This window comes from Dothidotthia symphoricarpi (assembly GCF_010015815.1).
Source record: "Dothidotthia symphoricarpi CBS 119687 unplaced genomic scaffold P153scaffold_4, whole genome shotgun sequence".
Lineage (NCBI taxonomy): Eukaryota > Fungi > Ascomycota > Dothideomycetes > Pleosporales > Dothidotthiaceae > Dothidotthia > Dothidotthia symphoricarpi.
The window spans coordinates 1,251,283-1,272,614 of NW_022985011.1; the positions used below are offsets into that span (position 1 = coordinate 1,251,283).

General features: G+C 50.3%; 11 protein-coding genes across 11 annotated transcripts; 3 read left to right on the plus strand and 8 right to left on the minus strand.

Annotated features, from left to right (window-relative positions):
* Positions 1-1,417: 1,417 nt before the first annotated feature.
* On the minus strand, positions 1,418-3,195 carry P153DRAFT_309771 (cystathionine gamma-lyase). Its single transcript, XM_033664751.1, has 3 exons — positions 2,795-3,195; positions 2,660-2,745; positions 1,418-2,611 (listed from the first exon to the last, which is right to left on the minus strand). Exons 1-3 carry the CDS (start codon positions 2,918-2,920, stop codon positions 1,588-1,590), a joined length of 1,236 nt encoding a protein of 411 aa, XP_033527325.1. The 5' UTR covers positions 2,921-3,195; the 3' UTR covers positions 1,418-1,587.
* A 138-nt stretch (positions 3,196-3,333) lies between these two features.
* P153DRAFT_364193 (uncharacterized protein) lies at positions 3,334-5,290 on the minus strand. The gene has a single exon (XM_033667544.1). It carries the CDS (start codon positions 5,054-5,056, stop codon positions 3,431-3,433), a length of 1,626 nt encoding a protein of 541 aa, XP_033527326.1. The 5' UTR covers positions 5,057-5,290; the 3' UTR covers positions 3,334-3,430.
* A 118-nt stretch (positions 5,291-5,408) lies between these two features.
* Positions 5,409-6,342, plus strand: P153DRAFT_364194 (uncharacterized protein). The gene is made up of 4 exons (XM_033667545.1): positions 5,409-5,942; positions 5,995-6,053; positions 6,101-6,165; positions 6,215-6,342. Exons 1-4 carry the CDS (start codon positions 5,541-5,543, stop codon positions 6,280-6,282), a joined length of 594 nt encoding a protein of 197 aa, XP_033527327.1. The 5' UTR covers positions 5,409-5,540; the 3' UTR covers positions 6,283-6,342.
* Positions 6,343-6,844: 502 nt separating this feature from the next.
* Positions 6,845-8,207, minus strand: P153DRAFT_354386 (thioredoxin reductase; the record flags this gene model as incomplete). The annotated part of the gene is made up of 6 exons (XM_033666503.1): positions 6,845-6,993; positions 7,047-7,770; positions 7,820-7,935; positions 7,983-8,038; positions 8,130-8,136; positions 8,189-8,207. 6 exons carry the CDS (start codon positions 8,205-8,207, stop codon positions 6,845-6,847), a joined length of 1,071 nt encoding a protein of 356 aa, XP_033527328.1.
* Positions 8,208-9,035: 828 nt separating this feature from the next.
* On the minus strand, positions 9,036-10,713 carry P153DRAFT_373589 (uncharacterized protein; the record flags this gene model as incomplete). Its single annotated transcript, XM_033669464.1, has 5 exons — positions 9,036-9,236; positions 9,287-9,496; positions 9,545-10,232; positions 10,282-10,478; positions 10,561-10,713. 5 exons carry the CDS (start codon positions 10,711-10,713, stop codon positions 9,036-9,038), a joined length of 1,449 nt encoding a protein of 482 aa, XP_033527329.1.
* Positions 10,714-10,915: 202 nt separating this feature from the next.
* Positions 10,916-11,967, plus strand: P153DRAFT_283694 (60S acidic ribosomal protein P0; the record flags this gene model as incomplete). Its single annotated transcript, XM_033663276.1, has 3 exons — positions 10,916-11,159; positions 11,212-11,344; positions 11,397-11,967. 3 exons carry the CDS (start codon positions 10,916-10,918, stop codon positions 11,965-11,967), a joined length of 948 nt encoding a protein of 315 aa, XP_033527330.1.
* A 54-nt stretch (positions 11,968-12,021) lies between these two features.
* Positions 12,022-13,504, minus strand: P153DRAFT_333715 (uncharacterized protein). The gene has a single exon (XM_033665573.1). It carries the CDS (start codon positions 13,414-13,416, stop codon positions 12,385-12,387), a length of 1,032 nt encoding a protein of 343 aa, XP_033527331.1. The 5' UTR covers positions 13,417-13,504; the 3' UTR covers positions 12,022-12,384.
* Positions 13,505-14,258: 754 nt separating this feature from the next.
* On the minus strand, positions 14,259-14,932 carry P153DRAFT_382569 (uncharacterized protein; the record flags this gene model as incomplete). The annotated part of the gene is made up of 2 exons (XM_033670160.1): positions 14,259-14,757; positions 14,805-14,932. The coding sequence occupies 2 exons, from the start codon at positions 14,930-14,932 to the stop codon at positions 14,259-14,261; spliced, it is 627 nt and encodes a 208-aa protein (XP_033527332.1).
* Positions 14,933-15,570: 638 nt separating this feature from the next.
* Positions 15,571-16,633, minus strand: P153DRAFT_393891 (uncharacterized protein). Its single transcript, XM_033671274.1, has 2 exons — positions 15,899-16,633; positions 15,571-15,844 (listed from the first exon to the last, which is right to left on the minus strand). Exon 1 carries the CDS (start codon positions 16,481-16,483, stop codon positions 15,899-15,901), a length of 585 nt encoding a protein of 194 aa, XP_033527333.1. The 5' UTR covers positions 16,484-16,633; the 3' UTR covers positions 15,571-15,844.
* A 422-nt stretch (positions 16,634-17,055) lies between these two features.
* P153DRAFT_309790 (uncharacterized protein) lies at positions 17,056-18,056 on the plus strand (the record flags this gene model as incomplete). Its single annotated transcript, XM_033664752.1, has 2 exons — positions 17,056-17,491; positions 17,542-18,056. Coding segments are annotated over 2 exons (951 nt in total), but the record flags the coding sequence as incomplete, so codon positions are not given.
* Positions 18,057-18,090: 34 nt separating this feature from the next.
* On the minus strand, positions 18,091-20,870 carry P153DRAFT_364202 (DNA cross-link repair protein pso2/snm1). Its single transcript, XM_033667546.1, has one exon. It carries the CDS (start codon positions 20,700-20,702, stop codon positions 18,135-18,137), a length of 2,568 nt encoding a protein of 855 aa, XP_033527335.1. The 5' UTR covers positions 20,703-20,870; the 3' UTR covers positions 18,091-18,134.
* Positions 20,871-21,332: the final 462 nt, after the last annotated feature.

A 21,332-nucleotide genomic window follows, 5' to 3' on the forward strand; every position in this document is an offset into this window, starting at 1 on the left:
CTCGTTAAACCCTTTCCCAAAGAAACAAAGAGATGGAAAAAAACTCCAGAGTTCAAGAATATGTCGGCGTGTGTTTTGGTCCTCGAAAACCTGTTCAAATCTTTATGCACAACTGGTAGCAAGACGAAAATTCGGTTAGTTTAGGTATATGTGTTCTCACGCTCAACGCAAGGTCACTAAAGTCCATCTTCCAGCGTAAAAACTTTACACCCAAGACTGCCATGACGATTCTGAATCCCCATTGTTTACCATGATACTCGAAAGACGACGGCAACACAGCTCATGTGTGTTTGGAAGAACGAAAAATTACGTGGTGAAAAAGCATGCTCTTCCTCCTGTCTTGGAAACCCAAGGACGCATATGCACACGAAAATTTGCCACCGACTGTAGATATGCCTTTCTCTTTTGTGTTCCTGTCGAAATACCAAGCATGACTGCTCAATACTCTATATCTAGCCGTCCAACAACCTTCCTCCTACCTCCTCAATTATCCACATCTCAAAAAAGCATCCCAGCAACATTCATGACCTCTTAAACACCCACCCATCAATTGATTTACTCCAAACAAAGCTCAGGAATTTGCTATGTCTGGCCCAAAAATCCCATCACAAGATCAAACTCCTGCGCTTCTCCTGGATAAAACATATACCCTCGTTCTAAACCGATCCACAGCAATCAACATGTTTCTTCTCGTGCCTTCCCTTGGATATAAAGGATACGACTTGACTTGTATCCAACTCTGCACCTCTTTTCAAAAAGGATCAATGACCAGTTCGATGAGCTGTGCGGTCTGGTGTCTCGAAAATGGTGTTTTTCACCCAGGCATGGTCGACGTCCGTCCTTCGCTCTTGGAAAGAACGCACTGCACTGATTTCTCACAAAACTTAAAGTTCACAGTCTGATAGTATATTCTACTGGCTTCCATAGTGCTCCGGTGTTGAAGTCATGTCGGGATCGACCTCTGTCTTGGTATCTCTGTCCTTGGGACTGAAATATTATTGGAACCAGGTGATGGTTCTGGGTGTGTGGAAGTTGGGATCTGGGTGGGAAATGCTGGAATGTAAACAAATGGGGTGCTGGGGGGATGGGGAACGAAAGGAGTTTGGTAACAGAAAATGTTGGAGTATCTGGAGTGTTTGAGTGCAGAACTAATGGAGATGGGTTCGGGGATTGCAAAATATGTGAGGGCATGTGTGGAATTGGTCGCTTTCCTGTTTCGTAGAAGAGTTGGGTTGTATTTCAAGTTCGATAAGGGTTTGTGGGGAGTAGATGGTATTGGGCTCGAGCGAACTGATGCCGTAGTGGTGATGTTTGTCTTGTGGAAGATGAGAGTTGAGACTTGAGTTCGAAGCACATTTGTGAACGAACAAAGCAAAGAGATCGGAACAAGAAACAATACGTGGACAGCGCAGTATTAACGTGCAAGAACTTATATTTGGTATCTCATCGCTCGCTGTACTATCACCCAAGTACACAAAAGCTGATCGCATGTCTATCATCAAATCATAAAATGCCCCAGAACGCCAATCCACCATAAGCATACGCCTTCTAACTGCTATCCGAGAAGCTCCAATCCATACCCATTACTCAAGCAAGACCGTTCTTGATCTTAGGGCCCACAACAGCCTTCTCAATAGCTTGCTTGACGTCGGCAACGAGGTCGACCTCATCTTCAATACCACAGCTGATACGGACAAGGTCGTCAAAGACACCAGCCGCCTCGCGCTGCTCCTTGGGGATACCGCCATGCGTCATGGCGCTGGGGACTTCAACTAGCGACTCGACGCCGCCCAGCGATTCGGCCAGGGTAAAGATCTTGGTCGCCTGACAGAAGCGCTCAGCAGCCTCATGACCACCCTTGATGCGGAATGAGAGCATACCACCCCCCATGCCGTCACGATGCTGCTTCAACGCGATGGCGTGTTGTGGGTGCGATGGCAGGCCAGGGTAGTTGACGGAGAGTACGTGTGAGGAAGCTTCGAGCGCTTTTGCGACACCTGTAGCGTTCTTGGTCGCCTCGCGAGCACGGAGGTGCAATGTCTTGAGGCCGCGGTGCGCGAGCCAGCAGTCGAATGGCGAGGGCACGGCACCGATGGCGTTTTGGAGGAATGAGAGGCGGTCGAAGAGCTCTGGCGAGTTGAAGGCCGCAGCGCCCATTACCACGTCCGAGTGGCCGTTGATGTATTTTGTGACGGAATGGACGACAATGTCTGCACCGTGATCGAGCGGATTCTGGACGTAAGGCGACATGAAGGTATTATCCACGACCACCATGATGCCATGCTGGTGCGCGATTGTGGAAATCTTGCGGATGTCGACAAGTGTGAGTGTGGGGTTCGATGGCGACTCGATCCAGATGAGCTTCGTTTCTGGTCGAATGAGCTCCGCAATGTCGATCTCGATGCTGGGACTGAATGTGACCTTCACATTGTGTGTGAGCGCCACCTTGGTGAAGTAGCGGTGCGTTCCGCCGTAGACATCTGACACGGAAACAACATGCGATCCTGAGGCGAGCGATTGCAGGATGTTGGCTGTGGTTGCGGACCCGGAACTGAAGGCAAGCGCATACCGGGCGTGCTCAAGAGCGGCGACTGCGCGTTCAAAGTTGTCTCTGAACAAAAATTAGTAAATACTTTGCAACGTTTTTGCGTGAACGTACCGGTTCGGGTTCGAGGATCGAGAGTACTCATACTCGCCTACAGGCTTTCCCACGGCGGTTTGCGCAAAAGTGGTAGACAAAGAGATCTACTTCAATTAGCGATTAAGCACTTGAAGACCTGCCGGAAGAACGTACCGACTCGATCACGGCACCAGTAACGGGGTCATGAGGGCTTCCAGCATGTACAGCCAGAGTACCAAATTGATGTACAGGTGAGGACGCGCGTGGAGGAGTGTCAATTGGTTGGTCGGAAATGGTCATGGTGGCGATGTTCTAAATATTGTTTGAGCAATGTGAGAGCGATAAGTCTGAAAAAGAGTACGAGTAATCAGTCTCCAGCGATGAATGTTCCAGAGTTGTTTTTCGTGGGGCGACGTTGTTCCGACCCTTTGTTCTGAGTAATCTATGTGAAGGCAGAACTGACATCCACCGTGACTCCAGCAGACCTTATATATATCAGCTCATGAGCCGCATCATCCCTGGCATTGTTTAGCAATCAATTGTCTAAGCCGGAAACGTGCAGATGCACCGCGTCGATTTCGCGATGATTCTTAAGCTGGGTTTAGCGGGCATGATGCCATTAATTCGTCCGAGGCGCCTTGCAACGGTCTTAGCATTGTAATCACTGCATGAGGACCTACTGACATCGGCATACGTAAAAGCACGCACAAGTTGTGAGACAACGATGAAATTCCGCTGACAAAGTCAGAATGGTATAGCGGTACTACAAATGGGTTATGCATCTATGAAAGGACTCTATTTCTAACAGTTCTACTCGGGTATCGATTGCTTCGCGACGTCTTCACTCCTGCTCTTCACCTTCGTCCACCCACTTGTTCCCCTCCTCCGTTCGCCCTCAGATGCATCGTTCTTCTGTGACGGCGACGACTTTCCACTTGCTATAGTTGATGTGAGGTGGCTGCGACCATCATCTATGCCTGTGTTGCCACGTCGTTTCTCGCCTATCAGAATCGGGTCTTCCGCGACCAGAGTCTCCATGTCTTCCCACTCCTTCTGATTGAGTACGTCCCATTCCTGCGCCTGCTGTTCGGCAAGTAGGAACGCCTTGAGTTCGTCCGTAATCTTGGTGGGTGTAAGTAACCAACCGCCGAGATATTGCGTATTCTCGGCAATGTGCATGAAAGAATGCGACGTAGCATGTGAGAGTTGCCCAAAGCCTACTGGTACCTTCCTGAGAGGAAGTCTAGAAGAAGATTTGGCAACATTCATGTCTTTGTCGAGTGGATTTTCAAGGCGATGGGGGAGATATGTTTCTTGAACAATCAGGAGACGATGCAGATTGCGACCCACAGGGCAGATATCCTCCCAAACCTTGAAGCTATCCTTCATGCCCTGAGTTCGGCATAGCCAAGCCACGTTGTAGGCGAGCAGAGAAACACCCTCAATGAACGACGAGTAAGCTGGCGGATCTTCAGCAGATAGATGACTCAGCGGACGATCTACAAATAGAGTACGAGGCTTCGGAAGATGTACACGCGGGTCCAGCGTGCGGGAGGCTTCCGGGCTGTTGCTTGAAGAATGCGAAGGTGTCGAACCAGGGAATGGTACTTTCTTGCCCTGATATGAAGATGGAGGACTGAATATGGTTGGTTGTGGATAGTCGTTATGTGGAAGTGTGATCTCCGCAGGAAGGCGAATGCCCAAATAGGCAGCAACTCGAACCAGGAGTTGGGCTACAGCGGCTAGAGATGCACAAAGGTAGTCGGGAGGTGCATCGTTGAGGTCCCGCAGATCCCAGACCCTTAGACGTGTTCCAGGACCAATGTTGAACGTCTCCGTGAGACTCCCATCCTTCGCCTTACGCTTGCTGGACTTCAGCCCAGCAAGCTTTGCAGCTGTTGTACATAGCTGCATGCGCAGCTCCGTGGTATCTTGATGCATCTTGTCCGACTTGTAGTCCATTCTCTTGACGTTCTGCTGAATCTTATCCAGTTCGTTGGCTCGCCGCGATTCGATGCCATATGTGGCGGAGGAGATATCAGACTTCCGTTGCGCGTTGTCGGCTCGTTTCGCCTCCAGTTGTTTTTGCGTAGCCTCCATCTGCTCGCGCAGGCGACTTGCATGTTCGGCGATAAGCTGTAGCCGCTCTTGGATCTCGATCGTCTCAGCCTTCGTCCGTTGCCAGTTGTGATTGTTTGTACATTCCTCCCGATCGACCAGGAGACCGCCTTTGGAGTCGGTCAGGGAGACGTGCTGACTTGACTTGTCTTCCAGGCCCTGGATGACTGCCTTGACATGCTTCTCTACCCCGTCCTTATCTATCAACGTCCTTGCGAGTTCGATGCGGGGGTGTTCGAGGAAAGAGCGAGCGCAAGTAATGCAGTGGAGAGGGTGATGGACGGAGCTGCCAGCCTTCCCACAAATATCGCACTCCATGTTGCGGAGGTGTTATGTGATATCACCTCCTTGTAGTCCGTGAGGTGGTAGACTTGAGAGGCACCGTGGGACCATGATGAGTGGTGGTTCGACGCGGGGTTATGAGCAGTTACTGGCCCATGAGTTTGCGCCAGAGCAGGCGTTGGGCAAACAGGAATGATATCGTCAAAGTATACAGGGGGACACGCGCAGGTAGAAGATCTGATGCAGCCAACAAGTCACGCAGCAACAGTCGCGGAGCGCGAGCGCAAGCGCGAGTCACGGACGCACCTTCTGCACGTCATGCTCCACCAGACGGAAGCGGTTAGTTGACCAACCACGTGATGCAAACACCCATCTTGCACAAGCAACACTACATCCATCACATTGTCTGCCGGACTACAGCTCGCTCAGTAGAGTTCTCTGTGGTACAGGAATGACTCCAGTTCACCACGATCAATCCACTCACCCACAGAACTGACCAACTTACACACCAGCGTTACAGATGACCAGCGAATCCGAGTCATCTCTCCCCACACATCATTCATTGCAAACGTTCCGCTCCTCACCACCCACCCTTCCAAGTATAACTATCCAGAAAATGGACAGCAAATCGCGATTCAAGTCTGAACCGCCCGCGACGCAGGATGAAGGAGCGACACATCCACTATTGAGTCGAGTGAGTACGGGGGAGACAGAACGCCCACCTTCAGCACAGCCGATTCAAGGCGATGCAGATGGGTCGCCTGACACAAGCGAAGATGACGAGATGGGAGAGGACAATGATCCCGCTGAGAAAATTGTTGATTTCGACTGGGAGGAGTTGCACGCACGATACCATGAAGCGATTAACAAGTGCCATGAGGGCGATGCGGCGCTAATGCAGGAGTGGGAGAGCCTTATGAGTGTACGGCTTCGCTCACTTGCTGTGGTGTGGGGTGTACAGCTAACACGCATAGTATTTCCGCATCTGGGCCGAAGCTGGTCATGAACATGAGACGAGCCGCACGTACTCACGGTACCTGACCCTTGGACAGTATTTCTCTACGCATCTAACGTGCACAGCCTTCAAACACGCTCAGCCTATGTTCAGAACTCGGAGGAGAAGTTGGAGAAGACTCGTAAACATTGTGAGCGCAGCTTGACCAGCGTTGTATTGCTATCGCTAATCTCTCGCAGATACCAATGTAGTGAGGGCCTTCGAGAGTGCGCTCAACCTTCTAAAGGCCTCTGGATTCAATGGTTGATACTCATCGACCTAGGTGCCATATATCTTGCTTATCATCCAGCTCCGCCGAGACCTCATGAGCAGTTTAGTTCAACAAATAAGGCCAGGCCATCTGGTCGGCGGTTCTTGCCTTCGTCAAGCTCTCAAAATTGTGCTTCTTCGAGGACACATGTGATGAGGTGCACTATCTTGTGAGGGAGTTACGCGAGAACGTACAACTACAATATTCTGCGAGCCACTAGGTCTTTGGTGTGTCGTCGGAAGGAAACCTGGTCATGTAATACTGTCAAGATCAAACCTCACAACTATTACTGGAGCGAATATCTCTTGATGTGATCGAATAAACAATCTGGCAAACAGTTCATTGCAAGCGTCCCTCATATCTAACCCAAAATGCAGCCAAAGCTTACAAAATCTATGCCAACGTCGAGCCGTAAAAGCAAGTTTCAAGACAAATCTTTCATGGTCTATAAAAAACCCTTCTCATGTAGCCGTTAGTTTAAATCCATCATGCAGTATCCATCCGATGCAATGTGCTGAAAATTCGACCAGTGATGTCAATGTTGTTATGGAGAATGTGTTTACAACAGCGGGTTGGAGCGGTACTCAGGTACAACGCCGTTGGTCTGGGATTTCTCGGCCTGGTTCTCGGTTTCAAGCTCGTTACCAACATTCTCGTCGCGCTCAGCGAGCCACTTCTCGGCTTCGAGGGCAGCAATGCATCCGGAACCTAGTTAAATCGTCAGTACGAATATTTGATATAGCTCAAAAGGGCAAACTCACCTGCACTGGTAATGGCCTGTCGGTATCGCTTATCTTGGACGTCACCAGCAGCGAAAACACCTTCCACACTGGTAAGTCCTTCTCCGGGCTTGGTGATCAGGTAGCCATCCTCGTCCATATCAAGCTGATCCTTGAACAGGCCCGTCGCAGGGTCGTGTCCGACAGCGTAAAACAAGCCCTTCGCCTCGATACTCTTCTCTTCCTTGGTTTCGTTGTTGCGAACCACCAAGTGGGTCATGAGTCCGTTCTTCTTCTCCTCGCCTTTGATCTCGGTCGCGCCCGTGTTGAACATAACTTCGACCTTGGGGTGTGTAGTCAGGCGGCGAGCGTTTGTCCTGCTGGCTCGGAGCTTGTCCCTTCGTACGAGGACGTAGACCTTCTTTGCTTTCTTAGTGAGGTATAGCGCCTCCTCGACTGCTGAGTCGCCGCCGCCGATGACAACCAGAGGCTGATTCCTGAACATGGGTAGTGAGCCATCGCAGACTGCGCATGCGGAGACGCCGTTGCCCCAGAACTTCTCCTCGCCTTCCAGGCCTAATCGCCTTGCCTTTGCGCCAGTTGCGACGATTATCGCTTCGGCGGTGTGTTCCTCCTCCTCAATCACATCATCGTCACCCATGGGGTGGAGCCAGTATTTGAAAGGACGCGATTTGAGGTCGACCTTCGCGACGGTCTGGGAAATGATCTCGGTACCGCATTCTTCAGACTGCTCACGCATTTGTTCCTGAGAATCGTTAGCGAGAACCATAGGAACGGAGTCAGGAAGTGCTGACCATGAGCTTCCCTCCCTGGATCTTTGTGAAACCAGGAAAGTTCTCTACTTCATCTGTAGTGGTCAATTGGCCTCCAGCAGCGATACCCAGAGCCATGAAGCCCTCGTACATGACAGCTGCGCATTGTTAGTGGAGTTCTCCGATGCAATTGGAAATGGCTCACGCTTCAGGTCGGCGCGCGCAGCATAGATAGCTGCGGTGTGGCCTGCAGGCCCCGAGCTGCGTACATGTTAGTGTTTGTTAAAAAAGTGCGGCGCTTCGTCGATGGCGGGGTAGACGCATGCAAACGCGAGACGCGTCGGAAACATACCCAATAACTACAAAGACTATCAGTATTTATTCAAATGCAAGCGCTCTCTTGCAACTTACTGACTAGTTTTGAATGCATTTTTCTTGTGTGTGTCTTTGGTGTTCCAGTTAAACTTGTGGCAGATGAAAGCCCCGTGGCAGGTGACACGCGCTGGTTATGAGAAGCGGCGGCAGCGACAGGGACGGAGAACAAGGATATGACACGAGAAGAAGTCGCCCGGCGGAAGATTGGGGCAAACACTTTGGCGGCTTGTGCGGCTTCGCGTGTAGAGCGCGAGGCGTGAGTGGATCGTAGAATGTGGGCTGTGACGTGTGGGGCTGCTCTAAGGTGCGCAGAAGGTGCCTTTTGGAGGAGAAACTAAGTGCCGTAGAAAGACCTGGAAAGGTGATTACAGATTTTGAGCGATGTAGAAGTCGAGCCGATCGACGCGGCGAGCCAAGTGGGTAGCGGGGTGTAGTTTGTTTAGTGCTGTCTGACTACAATACGATGCTGCCTGATGTGATGACTGTTTCGGAGACTCGAGAAGGAAGACACGCCTTGCTTTGTACTTAAGAAAGTGGTGTCGTTGGCAACTCGGAACAGAAAAAAGACTGGATGGCGTGCGTTGACGATTCAGACACTTAGAAATCAAACTGTCTAGACTACTAAAACCCACAGGCACGGACAAGTACTACGAAAACCGACACCGATACGGCGGAGCATCCAAGTTTGCCGACTCATGAACCTCGGAACACGCGCAACGTGACTTATTCATTGCTGGAAGTACCCGTGGCTAACATGCATCTGATTACATCTGACGCAGGTCTGGAGCCTCACACGTCACGCGTCAGCTCCCACCGCCACATTTTCAGCAAGTTTGTCAAGACTGACTTTGTCATTTGTTAAATCATCTTGTCGCACGAGAGCCTAATCCTCCGCGCCTGGACGCTTCCTAAGGTTCTCCACATTGTAGAGCATGTCTCGCAATGCTTTCTCATCAATCAACTCAGGACCAGCTCTGCTGTCTTCCTGTCCCTGGCTGCCAAACCATCCTACAGCTTCCTCTGTGGTTACATCCTCCTGCCAACGACCATCTGTGTTTGAGAAACACTGTAAACGAGGGGCATTCTACGCTGCCGTTAGTTCTAGTAACAATGGATGGCTGATATGCTACATACCTGATCATCTCGGACCAGTACTGTGGAACCTGGTTTGTGTACATGGTCGATAGCGACAAAAACCGTGCACGATTTTTGAGATGTCTGAACAAAGGCCACATCTAATGCATTGCCGTTTAGAGGTATTGCGGTATCAGTCGTCGCGGCAGAACCGATATTGAAGTGAAACAAAGCGGGTATTCCTTCACAGGCCACCAAGATCTCGTCGTTCTTTTGTAGGTTAGTATCTGGAAAACAAAGGGTCTATCGAAAACCAACCTTGCTACTGCTACTCGGTACATTCCATATCCCAGTAACCGCGATTTTGAAGTTATCCTTGTCTGCTGCTGCTGAGCCGAGCTCTGCACGGGAATTGATATGGTCCAACACGACATCTCGAATAGGAAGTTTCTCAATGAGCTGGTAATTCTTCCAATCCCACACAAACAGGTGGTCATCTCCACCCCCAGACACGAGCGATCCAGACTGTGTCAGGCAGAGTCGATTCACGAACGCTTCATGTCCAAAGCAGAACCCTTCGATGATGTGGGCTTGGGGTGGTCCGCGTGAGATCCGGATATGCTCATCTCGATCTGCTGTTATGATATAGGTACGAGAGTCCGTCTTTGCGAATACAATATCTGTAAGCATAGAGACATGCCCAAGGAGAAGATCGTGCTTGAACTTAATGATTTCTCTGGGCTTAGCAGGGCCTTTGGCTTTCTGTTTCAGCTGTTCTTCTAGTGTCTTCCTGTTTCTTCCTGAGTGAACGGTGAGAACAGTGGCAGCAGGTGCGAATGTATCCTCCTTAGTCTCGACGGGCTCTTGGATTACAGGAGTCTCTGGCCGTTCTTCGTCAGGTGATGGCAGTAGTGGAAGAGCATACACATCTCCAAACTTGTCAGCACATAGGATGGTGGAGTCGTCCGATGATAGAGTAATCGAACAAGGCCGCCTGAGCATGCACCTACAAACTGTCAGTACTCGACTTCAAGAGACCAATGATGCAACCTTGCCTTTCGCTTAGCTGCTGTAGACGGTTCTGCGAGTCGATCTGGAATACACGGATGCACTTGTCTTCGCCTGTGACGCCAACTAGATACTGCCCGTCGTTTGACAAGACCAAAGACAAGAAGTTCGGCTTTTTTTCTGTGTCTTTCGAGACTGACAATTTGATTCGTTTTCCGGGTGGTTCTTGGGTCTCATCCTCTTGCTGGTGATCCTGTCATCATTAGTCCCCATCCAAAATATATCCACTATGTATGCACACGCCAACTTTGGTGCCCACAACTCACTCTTACACGGTCATCTTGTTCTGGCCAAATTGATCTGTCTCCATTGCTGGACTGCACAACGAGTTTTGAGCTGCTTGCGCCAAACAGCGTCCACTCATGCGATGTCGCCGTAGGTCCGCTGCGAGCGACAAGACATTGAAATGGTAAAACCATGTTGCTGCGCGCGCTTGAGAAAAATAGACTTTGCGATGGAGTCGGCTCTCCAAATCGATATGCCAAGAGTTGTCAAGCTAGCCGAAAGCACGTGCCACCCACAAGCTGAACAACCTCAAATTTTCGTTCTAGTGAGGTCTCCAAACCATCATCAACAAACCCGTTTAAGTCCTTAAACATCCCTTTGCGTCAAACGAACACAATGGGGGGCAAGAAAGAAAACAAGGCCGCTTACTTCGATAAGCTCAAGGTGCTCCTCGAGGAGTACAAGAGCATCTTCATCGTCACCGTCGACAATGTCTCGTCTCAGCAGATGCACGAGATCCGACAGTCCCTCCGTGGCGAGGGTGTCGTTCTCATGGGAAAGAACACCATGGTTCGTCGTGCTCTGAAGGGTCTCATCCCAGACTCCCCAGAGTATGAGCGTCTGCTTCCCCACGTCAAGGGTGCGTTTGCCAATTCACGCAGCTGTATAACATGAGATTGACAAGTATGTAGGCAACGTCGGCTTCGTCTTCACCAACGCCGACCTCAAGGAGACCCGTGACAAGATCCTCGCGAACCGTGTCGCTGCCCCTGCTCGTGCTGGTGCCCTTGCGCCTGATGATGTCTTCATCCCGGCCGGAAACACGTAAGGCAACCTGTTGCGCATACACATTCAGAATGGCACTGACAACTCACAGTGGTATGGAACCCGGAAAGACCTCTTTCTTCCAGGCTCTCGGTGTCCCCACCAAGATTGCTCGTGGTACCATTGAAATCACAGCCGACTTGAAGCTCGTCGAGGCTGGCTGCAAGGTCGGTGCCTCCGAGGCCACCCTTCTCAACATGTTGAACATCTCGCCCTTCACCTACGGTATGGGTATCTACCAGATCTACGACAACGGCCAGACCTTCGAGCCCCACGTTCTGGACATCGAGGAGTCCCAGCTCCTGAAGGCCTTCTCCTCGGCCATCAGCACCATCGCCAGTATCTCCCTGGCTGTCAGCTTCCCCACTCTGCCCTCCGTCATGCACTCCGTCGTCAACTCCTACAAGAAGGTTCTCTCTGTTGCCATTGAGACCGACTACGAGTGGGAGGAGATCTCTGAGCTCAAGGACCGCATTGCCAACCCCGACAAGTACGCTTCTTCTGGCCCTGCCGCTGGCGGTGCCACTAGCAGTGATGCTCCTGCTGCCGAGGCTACCAAGGAAGTCGAGGAAGAGAAGGAGGAGTCCGAGGATGAGGACATGGGCTTCGGTCTCTTCGACTAAGGTATTCGCTTTGTGGGCAACACTACTTGACCAATCTTGGCTTGGCCACGGCCTGTCAGGACGCGTCTTTATGAGATAGGAATGTCAACGACAATACGATAAGATGAACAACTCGAAGCAGTTCCTTGTGCATGTGATACTCGTTCAAGCAACAGTATTCATGCAACCAAAAAGTAAGCCTACCCCTTTCGCTATTTGATACCCCGCAATGATTATTACCTTTTTAACCCTGATCTTCAATGAAGACTAAAACACGCAACTCTAATTTTTTCATGAGCACAACCTACCACTACGCTTGATTCAACCTTCATTCATTCAAGACTCTGAGGCTGACTTTCAAGTAGATCAAATACAAACATGCTTACTTCCACATTGCATGCCTCTCGTGATGTCGATCTATGTTATTTGACCCGCATATCATTTCGTGTCTCCCAACGTCCCGGCCTTGTCAGGGTCTATCCTGACCCAGAAGTGCTTCCACATTGCCTTCCCTGCCAAGCTCCTGCACACACTCTCGCTTTCCACATTGCCCACATACACATCCGCATGTGACCAAGCACCTCCATCTTCGTCTACGGCAAGGTCGGGCGCATACTCTCTGAAGACCTTCGCCGCGACCGCTTTCGCTATGCCCTTCCCTCTGTACTCGGGTTCTGTGTGCAAGGTAGTAAGCGACCCATCAAGCCCGAGAAATGTCCAAGACACGATTCTATTGGTCGTTTCTTCAAATACGCCCACGCTCTTCAGTGACAGCAATGTCCTCGCTGATCGAGGGATTGATGTTCGCGACTGTACGACTGCGACATCTTCCTCCCTTACTTCGCCCCATCGAAGTCCCTCTGGCAATTCTTTCGTCTGTGGTAGGTCGCAGATTTTGAACAGAAACTTGTTCAACTCGGCGTTAGGACCTGGAAACTCTCTACGCAGCACCCCGAGATCGCGACATATCTGAACTACGACGTGATGACAGGCTCCGAGGGTTACTACACTGGGTAGCAGCAGGTGTCTCATGTATGTTCCGGGTGACATGGCATAACTGCCATCCGGGCCTGGTTCTGGAAAGTCTTTCTTGTGCTGCTTTGCCAATTCCATTGCAGGTAGGTTGTCTGGGTGGAGCGGCGGGACGGGAAGTGTAGCCATGTGTTTTAGTAATGCCAAAACTGCTCCTCTACATCCCGAACAAGGCTGGTCTGATTGTGATGAATGATTTGGCATCTCTGCAGCTGCGAAGATCCAGAGTTCAGTTTCCGGACGCATGGAGCGATCCAGGTACGCTGCTGCCCAGCATTCCGGCACGGTGTTCGAGGTCGGAGGGAAGGTTGCAAGGATATGTGCGTCCTTTGTTCGATTGGGGTGCTGGGTTCGGTAGACGAGGTTTATGCTGTAGGGGAGGTTGGATTTGAGAGCGTGCAGCAGGGTGGGGGATGTGGCGGGGTGTTCGTATGCCATTGTGACGACGACGATGTGGGACTGTGCGATGTTGTCGGTAAAGTACACTGTTCGAGTTCCAGATTTATTATGCTTCCTCCGTCTCCGTCTCTCCAGTCACAACAATTCTGCCTACCTTCCTATTTCGAGTCATATAACGGCTGATGACTAATACAGGCTAGGAGTTGACATCACCACCATCTTCGTCGAAACAAAAGAGATTCGTTGACTTGGAATAGCCAGTCATTTTCAAAGTACTGTTTCTTGACAATGACTTGTAGATTCAAATTACCCGCACAATGCCTTAGCAGAAGTCTCATGGAACTTTGCTGCAACTACACGTCGCAAAACCGCTCTCAGACGCGTTATGGTCCCATCTTGCATGAGGTTTTCGACCGTCGTCACAACATTGTGTAAGAGGACCATATCTTTGTATTGCCGAAGTCCGGAATACTTTACCTTGGACAAGTTCTATCACCACTGACAATGCGACTCGAGATCATTGTTGAGTGATTGCCTGAGTTGGGAAAGATATGGTCATAGTCACATGCTAAAACTGACTTAAGTGATTCTACGAGACATCCATCGCCCAGGGCTCCTTTCCGTGTACCTCACCAGGCCACAGAAGCAGAGCCCGATCCCCGAACAGGGATTCATGCATTAAGCACACTGCAGAAGTTCGGACAATGAGAAACAAAGTAACCAAGTAACATAATAACCAAGGTAGAAAGATAACAAGGTAACAAAATCGTCAATGTTGCATAGACCAGAGCCACAGGGAATTCAACTCATTATACACTATCAACTGTCAGAGTTGTCTATATGTTTCTTCTCTTCTTCACACTTACCGTCATACGCGTCAGTCAGTCCTCGAAATCGTTGAAGATCACCTCGAGGCACCTGTTCCCGGAGGAGGCCCTCAACGTATTCAAGGCCTTGAGTACATCCCGCACGTTTGGGGTACCTAGAACATAGATCTTCTCAAGGGCCGGAAATGGACAGATGTCCCTAAACCAAAACCGATGATGCTCGATCATCTCGAGAAGGTGGTTGAAGGAGTTGTATACGAGCTGAATCGACCGGACAGCTTTACAGACCTGCCGCGTCACTCCAAATCTCCAGAAATGATGAAGCATGTCGAAGTTGAATGTGTTGAGCCCAAAGAAGATCGGTGAAGCCTCGAGGCGTATCTGACGACACGCGTATAGTAGCTGACGGCCATGAGGTTGTACCATCTCAGGATTAGACACGACGCCAGGCAAAACCTGGATCGTGCCCTGGATGAGCGCAAGATGGTAGATTCTGTTGCGGATCTCAGGCGGCAGCTGCAGGAGGGGAGAATTATGGCGGTTGTCTTTGGTGCTTATGTAGTCAGTATGTGAAATAGCATCGCTCTGCTGGCGACTCACATGTGCTCATAATCGTTGCTTGAGGGCATATCCTCGTATATTGAACCTTGAGTTTGCAGCGCACTGGTCTCTGAAGTGACTTGCATGTCAAGATTGACGTGGGCTTCGGGGGTGACGTTGTCCTCCATATGGCGCTGGTTGAAAAGATCTTCCGCGTGTGAGGTATGATATGAGAACAGTATGAGGTGAGTTGTCCCACGGAAGACACTCGTTTTGTCAAACTCTATACACCGCTCCCATTGAATGATAGTGTCAATCACCTGAACTCTTCTTTCTAACTATCCATTTACTTCACAGATACTCCAGGCTACTGGCGCCTGTCTCGTTTGTCTGCACATGTGTAGTTGGTAGGCGGTCTGCGTGTCACACCGACACTTCGAACCGACAGTCTGACCCATAGCATTCAGTACTAATTGATGTCTAGTTATTTAAGCTCAATGGACATGCTGTCTCCAGAGCCATGTCTCTCACCGTGACAAAGACCAAGATTGCTGTACCAATACTACATATAATCAACATACTACCTGTGACAGTTATCAGAGACAACTATGGGAGGTAACATAACATTCCACTGCTCTGGCTACCTGCACGAGGGTTGAGGCACCGCGCGTGTGGACAAATGTGATGCAGCCATAGATCAGCTAGCTCAGCGTTAGTAGTCAACAATAACGGGATATCTCCTGAGCCGGAGATACGTGTGAGGAATTGTAGACCGCGTTGGTGTTGCATGGTCTTAGTGAAGGATGGCTAGGTAAGGTAAAATTTTGGTGCAATAAGTGACTTGGCAGCTGCCCATGCTAGTCTCTAATGTACTTGTATTCGCGAAGGGTATATAAGGAGATCAGGCATGATAAAAAAAAGAAGGATCGGGTCTGTGCCATTGATCGAACCCGTTGTTATAAAAACACGTTCGCGTCGAGACATGGTGATCGGATGTGACTTTGGACGCATGAAGTTTCCAATTTGCAAATTACATGTGCTAACGAACCGTTGTTCAGCTGTTTCAATACGGATTGCAGACCAAGCATCGGCCTAGGATACTAAACAAGATCGTAAGCGCATGTCGATTGATACGATGAGGATGACATTGCTACCTACGCATTCCAGTTCGAGCTCGAGCAACAGTCATGATGTGGTCTCTGATTAGGCATAGTCCGGCTACGTTGTGCGGGAATCGGTGACACATTGTAGTAGTCTTCGGTCACACTGCGTCGCGGCGGGAAGGGCATCTGAGGAGGCGACGTCGAAGTATCTTGAGGTGGCGAATGTGTCATTGTACCAGGACTTTCCTGAAAAGATGGGAATGAATAACCGGTGTGCTGAGGCTCTATGATCGCGGTTGTGTTACCGGATGCGAAGGGTTGCAGAGGCGGATTTGAGAACACTGTAGCGCCAGGGTTTTGAGCATGAGGAACGAACGTTGATGTCGTTGTGAAAGCATTGTAATGGTTAGACGAATTGTTGAATCTGTTAGGGAAGGCTGAAGAGGGATGTTCTGCGAAATAGGTCATGGCTTCTCCGCCAGGCTGAGAGATAGGCTGTTGAGCCGGAACAGGCGGCGGCTGATTTGGCTGCGGAATTCGTGTCTCAGTGTCATATTGCTGTTGGCGTTCAAAGCCACCCCTATTGAACGCGTTGGCCGCGTTAATCTTGCGCGTTGCTTTGTCCCAGAACCTCATGATGCTATGCTGCACGTGGGACGATGTCACCGGTCAGGAAGTGGCTTAGACGCAGTCGAAATCGTACCCAGAACCGGTATCAGTCGAAGCACGGCGAGGCTGTGGATAATAAAGAGAACAAGATCTGCCTGAGTCGTTTGGAAAGAGGGGGGGAAAAGCAGTGCAAGAGCTGAGACGGGTATTACTGACTTTAAAGTTAGAATCTGCCTCAACGAGGCAACGAGGCGGACGTGAGCCCAGTAGCTGCTACGTCGCGATGAGGCTCTTCGTCGAATGGGTTTCAGCTCGTGACAAAATATATATTGACGACTATCCGGACCAGTAGCGTTGTGTTTCGGTTATGCACGAGCTGAAGGACTCATGCATGCGACCACTCAGGATGCTGACCCTCATCGGTGGACACCTCAGATGACTAGGATCCTGCGGTCCTCTAACGTCGAGTATGCACAGCCGCACTTTGCAAGTGAGGCAGGACCGCAGCAGGCTGAACTAGCCTTCAGCCTTTATCCAACTGTCTCGAACAAATAAAGCTAAACAGACCGCAAAAGGAAAAGCGATTAGCATATTCAACAATGACCCAAGTTTCTCGTGCTTCTACTTCTTCTCTTCCAGGCCCAGCGACAGCGCCAGGGGCTCATATGCCTGCACAAGACATACCATTACAGTCTCTGTCGCCTCTCAACACCACCAGCAGTGTAATGGTAGACGAGAAAGCGAAGCGAGACCAGGCTTGGAAATTTGAGGGCTACAAAGCTTTCAGCAAATGGATGGCTTCAGAAGATGACTTTTTTGTGTTCCGCCGTTTCGAAAGCTTGAACGCAGGCACGATTCTGTGGATGCAAGATCACATTTCCCAATTGGAAAGCAGGTTGCACCAGATCCATAAGGATATCGAAGAGTCAAAGCCGGAACAGTCATTGAAGAACTGTAGCTTCCGATGGGACGCGAAGTACATGCAAGAACGAAATATGATCATGAGCGAATTGTCCCGTCAACTGCTACACTATAGTAAGCTTCAACTGCCCAACCACCCAAGCATGGAGACTTACCTTCATCAGACCAGTACATAGACTCTTTCTCGAAGGTCCGCGCCCGACCTCGAGCGAAGCCCCGCCAAATTCGGAATGTTTGTAACTGGCTTGCGCGCGATGCAATTGACCCTGACGAGGCGGCGTTCATCGATCACAAGAGTGATTTGATATCAATCAATTCACGCAACCGTCCACCATTGGGGCAATGGCTCGAAGCCTGTTCGAAGCTGCATTTTTTCAAACTCTTCAAAGCAAAACAGTTGGACGACCTACACGTACAATCTGCTTCAACAACGTACTCTGACAATACGAAATTCGAAGGATTTACTAACATCAGTATCATATTGATAGGGTTGGTTATGTTATTGGCACCGATGTGGTGGCTGGAATACGTTTCGACAAGCGAGACACGGTTGAAAATCATTACTGGGTTCATAGTTGCCTTCATTGCCATGATGTCGACAGCGACGATCAACAGGCCTTTCGAGGTTGTAGCTGCAACCGCTGCGTATGCGGCAGTTTTGATGGTGTTCATGCAAATGGACGAGACATGAGTATAGAACGGATGCATAACAATGTTGATACTGTATTCACTAGGAGTCAATAAACCAAGACCTGACTCACCAACTACTTCCATCCTCCTCCAGTTTGAACAAGCCATTTTTCTTCTTATCCACCGCCCACCTCTCGCACCACTGCTTCATCTTCTCTCTGCTCTTCGCATTCCCTACATTCACCGTCGGGATGATCTTGTCAATCCGCAGCGCACAACAGAACATCGTCAACTCCCTAAAGCTGCTGTGCTCGGAATATGGCACACCAAAACAACTTGCCGTTTTCGTGCTGCCACGCTGCGGGGCCAAATCCTTCATCGCAAAGCTGCTCTTCCAGTTCTGCGAGTGTAGGACGGTCTGCACAGCCGGCGACTCGACAAACCGGCTGTTTGGTGGGCGATAGTTCCAGCCTGAGGGTCGGAAGCCAACACAACGGGAATACGTGTCAGCGTAATCACGGAGGTAGTCATCGAGGGTTTCGGCGCGGATTTCAAAGAGTGGTGTCATATGGACTTGAGCGGCGCGAGGGTTAGTTGTTAAGAGTGCGTCAAGCTCGGGATCCTCAAGTGCACGGCAGATGCGCTGCTTGTTTGGGGGTGCATAGATCTTGCTGTTCAAGGCCTTCGCAATACCGATGCATATACGTTCTTTACCAATACTGTAAGTGCCTACAACGACGAGCAGGCGGCCTCGTTGTGGGCTCTTGGGGACATCTTCGTTGTTGTCGTTGTCTCCATCTTTGCGGACAAATTTGACCATACCTTGGCCGGCACGATCACGCTTCATCTGCTCCCAGCCATCCTTGTCATCTGCGCGTGCTTTATTGAGACTGACGCACATATCGGCGCAAGCTTGGATGACTTGTTGCTGAGGCGGAAAAGCGTACTTTGGGTTGAGATAAGTGGTATCTAGATAGCAAGCGTCGAGCTTCTGCTGTCTATTCTTTCCGCTGACGGCATCTAGAACGTCGGATCTGAGAAGCGGATGTTCAATGTGCGCCTGACAAGCACGGAAATCCCCGCAGTGCAACACTCGCTGTAGTCGTGGGTTCTTCCCTTTGCCAGTCTCTTTCTCGAACAGAAAAAGGGAGCTACCAGGGCAGTGATTTGCTGATATCATCGTGACATGGACTCCCTCAGTTCCAGGAATCTCGGCCTTCACTTCAAAGTCTAAACCCACTACCCACTTCGGATCGACGCGCAGTTGCTGGCGCACGAGATTGGCAGTAACCTTACTGCAATAGATCGGGCCGTGAGACCAGGTTGAAGTCAAACCAATGTAGTGATCGCTGTGAAAATGACTGAGGAAATACGCGTTTTGACCCTTGACAGCTCCGTATCGAAATGCATCCACGCAGACGAAGAAGCCAGGCATGATCTTATAGAACGGACACGTGCGTTCAAATGCTGGCTTTCCTCTTGATGCATTCTGGTCTGCTGCGGCAGTAGCCCATGCAGCATCTTCGGCGTGGCCTGCCATCAACTTGGAGAAAGCTGACTTTGGTTGGGTGCTAGGCTCTCCAAGCTGAAATGGGTTTGCTTGTGCCGGTTTTGCTGGCCGTGGCGGACGTTTGAAGACCTTCTCATTGATCGTAGAGGTCGGTGTGTCTTCCTGTTTGACCTGCTTTAGACTAGGGAGAGGAATCGGGTTGCCGTCCAAGCAAGCATTTACGTGTGTTGAAACATCTTGTTCCGTTAAGCCCTTCAAATTACTGCTGCATATCGGACATGAAGGTGCTTCTCCGCTATCTTCTAGTGTCCGGCCCAGAACTGTGCTAGTTTCATCGTCGGGAAAGAGGCTTGGTGCATCGAAGTCGGCGGAGTCACCTTCAAAACCTGCATCTTCCATCTCCAGTTTCCTTTGCTCCTTCATCCACCGTCGTTCGTCGTATTCCTCGCCTTCAAGTAACTCGTCGTCCTCCAAACCCTCGTATTCTTCGGGAGTTTCGCCTTCCAGCTGAGATGTCGGCTCGGTTTTCAATGGTGGTGATGCATTATTTACGTGAATTTCAGGGCAATGTACGGGTATAGACTCCTCCAATTGTTCAGAACATGGCAGCTCTGCGCTTGTGTGTAACTTGATCATACCTTGTCTTTGTGGGACCAAGCTAGTCTCATCGTCTTCGGACTCAGAGTCGTCCACAAACGGACCCGACTTCTTGTGTATCTTCGGTGCGGGCACGGGTGTATCTGGTGAAGGCGTGATCAGGGTAGCGTCTGCCTCTTTCTCCATCAGAGATAGGCTGCACCTAGGCAAGGCAACTTCCTGGCTAATTTTTCTCTTCTTGACGCTGCCGTTGTTCTCATTGTAACGGTCCTGACCGTTGTCTAATGTCATGGCACCTTTCGCCAATTCATCACTCCAACCGACATCTTCCTCCACCTCATCAAGGATAAGCGTGGGGTTCGATCCTCGTTCCTCCAAGAATATTCGATTGTTGATGTCTTCAGCCTTCTTGAAGAACGCCATGATGTTGCCATTGGACGCGGGTAGGGGCTTCTTATTCCTGCCATTGTTGGCTGGGGACTTCTTGCCCCATTGAGTTGACACGAGCGTCGTCTGCGTTTTCTTTGGTGGAGCTGTAGTAGCTTTGGGCATTGGGGGCGGGTTCTTCGTCGTAGCCTTAGTAGCCATAGGGAGGTATTCGTGTGAAGAGTGGGGTGGCGAGGGAGGGCGGCCAGTCGATGGTGCCAATCGTGAAGAGTCAGGGAGCGCCTGGTTTTCTCGGGGATTTCGAAACATGGGTGGAATGGCCCCCCGTGCTCAGGGATAACGTCGTGCTGAATTGTGGAAATGGCGTGGCCAAGGGAGCACAAGACATAAGACGCAAGCTGATGCGCGCCAAAAGCGACGCGTCTGCACGTGACAACACTAACTTCAACCCTGACGTCAACCGCGATCGACCCCCAAACCATTCTTGAATCCATCTGGGATGCGTAAGGGTATCAATGGTCGTTTTATCATCATCATCAGACACGCTTGTCGTATCTTTACCGGCCCAGCTTCCTACTTTGAGGCAGAGTACCTCACGAGTTCTGATCGCAGCCAGGGCATGCTCTAATACAACTGTATTGTACTGCGCCTATCCTACTGCGCATATACATGATTCGCTATCTGACATTTTGAGTACAAATGACATCTCAATCACTTCCCGTCATCTCCTTCTTCCTTGTATTCCTTTTGTCTTGCAGCGTCCTCTGGAACCGTGGTACGTTTGGTTCCACGGCTTCTACAGTACTTGCAGTGCTGCGCGTGTTATATCGT